This window comes from Lactuca sativa, chromosome 6, assembly GCF_002870075.4.
Source record: "Lactuca sativa cultivar Salinas chromosome 6, Lsat_Salinas_v11, whole genome shotgun sequence".
Taxonomy (NCBI): Eukaryota; Viridiplantae; Streptophyta; class Magnoliopsida; order Asterales; family Asteraceae; genus Lactuca; species Lactuca sativa.
The window spans coordinates 48,156,182-48,161,119 of record NC_056628.2 but is presented as its reverse complement, the minus strand read 5'-3'; the positions used below and the strand labels follow the sequence as shown (position 1 = coordinate 48,161,119).

The 4,938-nt window shown below is 35.6% G+C and overlaps 1 protein-coding gene across 1 annotated transcript; it reads left to right on the top strand.

Annotated features, from left to right (window-relative positions):
* Window positions 1–2,291: 2,291 nt before the first annotated feature.
* LOC111909346 (protein WVD2-like 4) lies at window positions 2,292–4,607 on the top strand. Its single transcript, XM_023905158.3, has 8 exons — window positions 2,292–2,425; window positions 2,766–3,202; window positions 3,293–3,339; window positions 3,421–3,510; window positions 3,594–3,681; window positions 3,777–3,848; window positions 3,931–4,038; window positions 4,121–4,607. The coding sequence occupies exons 2-8, from the start codon at window positions 2,768–2,770 to the stop codon at window positions 4,457–4,459; spliced, it is 1,179 nt and encodes a 392-aa protein (XP_023760926.2). The 5' UTR covers window positions 2,292–2,425; window positions 2,766–2,767; the 3' UTR covers window positions 4,460–4,607.
* The last annotated feature ends 331 nt before the right edge of the window (window positions 4,608–4,938 follow it).

The following is a 4,938-nucleotide window of genomic DNA, read 5'->3' as shown; positions in this document are numbered from 1 at the left end:
AGCATAAACAAAATCGGTCTTTTCTGGCCGTGAAAATGGGGATGTCACACTTTGCATGGCTGATAAGGTCACAAACACATAAAACTCTCACTCTCTTAGCTCAAAATGCTCATATCTCATGCATGGCTTGATCCCAACGTCCAAGTCCTGATTTTTATAACACAACACCACAAAATACACTCAAAGGGGGTTGATCATAGTCTCTGGAGCTCAATAACTCATAAAGTCTCCAACTTGGGATAAAAACCCTAAAATACTTCACTATGATGCACAAATCAAAAGAGTGAGAAACTTGAAGCTTTATACCTCTATATGAAGCTCCCAACACATATATGCTCAGATCTAAGGGCCTGGACTTTCACTCCTTCTCCAAAGCTTCTCCTTCACTCCAAGAACATACAAAATCACCCAAAAGCTCTCAAATGCACTCACCAGCTCTATGAACGAAGGTTTAGGGTTTAAGAGGGTTTGATGACTGAGAATGATGGCCAGGAATGAGGCCATCATATCCTTTATATAGGGGCACATCCACAATTAGGGTTTTCACTATATTCCTAGTACGCCTAGCGTACTAGGTTGCTCCGCTTAAAAACCACGCACATGAATACGCTAAGCGTACACACACGTACCCCCAACATACTCAGCTGCCCCTTTTCTCAAATAAGGGACTTATCCTGCGAAAACTTCAACTTCCGTTGCTTCCTTGATATAACTCTGATTCCAATGAACCTCATATCCACAGAAAGGTGACGAGATGCCCTACGCTTCTAGCAACTCGTCGTAACCCTGAGACTTCTTCATGCCCGGGTTGCAGTCCATGAACCCTAACCACAGACGATCCGAAACAGGATGTTACACCAGATCTAGTCCAAAACATGGTCTAGAATGGTAAAGTTTATGACTTTACCCATTAGGGCCATCCAAAAGGTCCAAAAACTCAAACCCTGGGTTCCACAAGGCATGCGCTTAACCATTAAAAACTTCTTCCTTTAAGTTTGAAGTCCATCTTTTCCAGAAGTGTTCTAACACTAAAACCAACATAAAAGTCGGTGCTTTATAGACATGCATGTCCAATGCATGTCTTGAACCTATATTAGATCAAAATGAGTGTTTAAGACCTAAATCCCATGTAGGAATTCAAAATACAACCAAACTTCAAATCCAAGCCATAAACTATCCCAAATGTCCCACGGATGCATAAAGTTGCAAACTTTATGAGATCCCATCATTCTAATTAACTAGAACAAGAAGATTATGGGGCAAAGCTCAATCAAATGAAATTTTATAAATATTTTCATGATGTAAAACAATTCAAATTGCAAAATCGATTGTAACAAAAAAAAATTATTATATGTTAAATCGTCTAAATTTGGTGTTATGATATGTTAGAAGTTTTAAAAGGGTGTTTGGCTAAGATTATTTAAGAAGTTTATTACCTTATTAGATGTTCCAAAACGCTATAAGTTAATTTTTTTTTTTTGATAAAAAGAGTTTATTGTGATGGGAAACCGCTAATAATTAATTTTTTTCATAAATTACTATACTTATTTATCAGCTTATAAGTTAATAAACTATAAGCTAATAAGCAATAAGTTTTTTTTGCTAAACATCCCTAAAAATCAGATAATTAATTTTTAAGTATCTAATATATTGTGATTATATAAAAAAAAGTTATATATAAAATAACCAAAAATATTCTTATATGTTAAGTTGTCTAAATTTAAAAAAATTATTTTCTATCAATTATAATAGTATTTTTTATCCTTATGAATTTATCATATATATTATTCACAGTTTATTTGTACTCTTCAAATAAGTATATATTATATGTTTTTTTAAATCCTTAATTTATGACTAAAATGTGAGGTAATAATATAGTAGTTTCTTAAATAATCAATTGTGTTAAAGCTGTTATTATTAAATATGATTATTTGATTCCGACAATCAAATAATCAAAATATAAACATAAAAAAAACCTAGCTTTTTACTAAAAACATAATAATCAAATAATAACATAGAAATAAAATCAAACATTAAGGTGCACGATGGGACAACTGGATTCTACGGGGTTGTTGGGGGTACGAGGGTCGGAATAGGAAACAGAAACGTGCGACCAATAACATTGTTCCTTTGTGCCACGTTGGCACCATCACAATATTCACCTGTTTTTTTCTTCCGCCATTTTCCGGCCACGTTCTCCTCCGTCACGATCATCATGTATTCCCATTTTACCCCTGCGGTTCCTTATTATTCCAATTTTACCCCCACCAACTCTTCCATGATCGGGTCCATGTACTCCCTCTATATTCAACTGCAAATAACATTTGAATTTCAATTTTCAAGACAACTTCTCCTTTCATTCTTCTTCTTCTTCTTCAGTCTCCACAGATCATTCTCAGGGCTTCCGTTTAATCCAAAATCAAAGGTACATAATTACATATACCCTTCAAGTTCATCACGAATGTTATGTTTATACTTTATAGTTGTTTGATGATTCATTCATTCATTCTTTTGACAGTTTCAACTTCTGGGTCTTATGTACTTTGATTCTCAGTTTTGTTCTTGGTTGATTGTTTTAATGTTTATCCACTTGTCTATCTTCTCAGTTTCATGATATTCTTCGATTGTTATATACAGACGAAGGATTAGTAACTTTTTTGGATTAGGGTCTAAGTTGTTGATAATTTGATCGGGGTTTTGTTTACTTTTGATTCAATTATGTTGGAATTCATCGATTAGTACTGAAATTGAAGTTTTCCGAACAGGGATGGAGTCTGGAAATGGGGTTCCTGAAACTACTGTTCTTGACGTTAATGAAGTTGTTGAGAATGCGGATACGAAAGTGGTGGATCCTGATCCCGAAAACTTGAACAAAGTTGACGAAGATCTCGATTCATCAAAAGCAATCGCGGATGAATCTTCGACGAATGTTAATGACCCTAAAACGCAAACTTCGGTTACCAAAGAGGTTACTTCGAAGTACAACAGTAAAACGCCCAAAAATGGCACTGGTAAGAGCGCATTTGGTAGTAGTAAACCAAAGCCGAGTCTCACTCAAAGTTTATCACTTCCTGCGAAAACCACCATTGCTAAACAAGTTGTGGGATCTCCAAAGGATGAACCTTCATCGTCTTCATCAGTTTCTCCTCGATCATATCCTCGAAAACCATACCGCGGAATTAAATCAAGTGGGTTATCGCAGGTGAATTCCGTTTACCCTTTTCGTATCTTTGAAAGTATTCGTGTTCTTAGTATTGAATTATTGATGTCTGTTTGTTTCTTCGATTTCTAGACTAACAAATCAAAAGAAACTGAAGATTGTCCTCCTGAACAGCCTCTGTAAGTTGAATCAATAATCAAAACGTTCGTAGACTTGAATTCAGTTGACATTTTGATTTTTTCTCTTTTTCGCAATTACAGATCAGATGATCATCATCATGGATTGAAACCATTAATCAAAATTGGTCGGCGAGTTAAAGACGACGATGGTGCCAGTTCAACTGCTTCGCCGTATAATTCTTAACCTAACTTATCATTCCATAATTCATTGTTTCATTGTTTGATTTATGATGATTTTTTTTTTTTGTTGTTAGACACGCCGCCACTCCCGGTGGGCGTCGCCGGAACAGCACCTCCGGCTTCTCTTTCCGGTTAGACGAACGAGCAGAAAGAAGAAAAGATGTGCAAAATTCGTTTTCTTTCACACTTTTTTGTCATTATCAATGGATTCTAAGTCTGTAACAAAACTAAATTATATTTCGATCTTTGTTGTCTAGTTTTTTTCAAAGATCGAGGAGAAGGTTCAAGCAAAACAAGTAGAAAAAACCACAATGCAAGCGAAATCAAAGGTGTTGACTTTGTTCACATGTTCTTCAACTCAATTGTCAATCAAAAGTTAATCAGAAACTAAATTAGATTTTGTAAATTCAGGAAAACCAAGATAAGGAGTTAAAGAAACTAAGGAAGAGCTTGACGTTTAAAGCTAAACCAATGCCGGAATTTTACAAAGAACCCCCTCCAAAAATTGAACTCAAAAAGGTACCTTTTTAACCTTTTAATTCGTCTCTCTGAATTGGGTTTTCCGAGACTTTTAGGGTTAATTGAATGTTTATATTTACAGACACCAACTACGCGTCCGATTTCACCAAAATTGGGAAGAAGCAAGAGTTCTTTGTCTACAGCGAGCAAGTCGTCGGAACAAATGGCGACTTCCGGTAGATTAGGTCAAACGACGTCGTCGTCTAGGTTTAACCCTGGTTCTTCTTCCAAGAAGCCCAACACAAAATCGTTATCGAAAACTGAAGTGAAATCTGGTAAACTGAAAGGAAAGGAGTTGAAAGATGAACAGGAGGCGCAGGATAGCCAAGTGGCGGGTGTCAACCGCCGTGATGTTGAAAGTTGGATAGAAGACAGCGTGGCGCAGGATACTACGCCGGAGGACGACGTGGCTGGAGGCTAAAATGAGCGGTAAATTTGTGTTGTTGATAAGTTATAAGTGTATGTAATAGGGGGTTCTTGTTCTTTTGTTTCGAAGTTCTTGAGGATTATTTGCAGCGAATGATTTTGGTGTAATTTACTGTTATAAATGGATATGTTTGGTTATTTGATTTGATGTTTTAGCTGTTATTTGCAAAAGAAAGAAGAAAAGTAGCAATTTGATTTCTTAATTATGCAAACGTGTGTATTGTTTAGGATGAGATTGTTCTCTGCTTTATGAAGTGGATGAATGATTAAGTTGATCATCTATTGGAAAGTATTTGAATAAAGAATAGGTAAAATATTCCTAGAAAGAATTTTAATTTTCTAATTATTTAAATGTGTACCCTAAAGTAGTTGGTGGCATCTTAAACAAGCCAACTACTCATCACTGTACAAATTAATTTATGTGTTGGCGTTCCAAAAGCATTATTTCTAATAGTAAATATGATCATAGAGTCT

Excerpts from the sequence above, each read along its gene's own strand:
- LOC111909346 (XM_023905158.3), top strand. The coding sequence starts at position 2,768 with ATGGAGTCTGGAAATGGGGTTCCTGAAACTACTGTTCTTGACGTTAAT. Across the intron at positions 3,203-3,292 it reads AATCAAGTGGGTTATCGCAG|ACTAACAAATCAAAAGAAAC; the intron begins GTGAATTCCGTT and ends TTCGATTTCTAG. Across the intron at positions 3,682-3,776 it reads GAGCAGAAAGAAGAAAAGAT|TTTTTTTCAAAGATCGAGGA; the intron begins GTGCAAAATTCG and ends TTTGTTGTCTAG.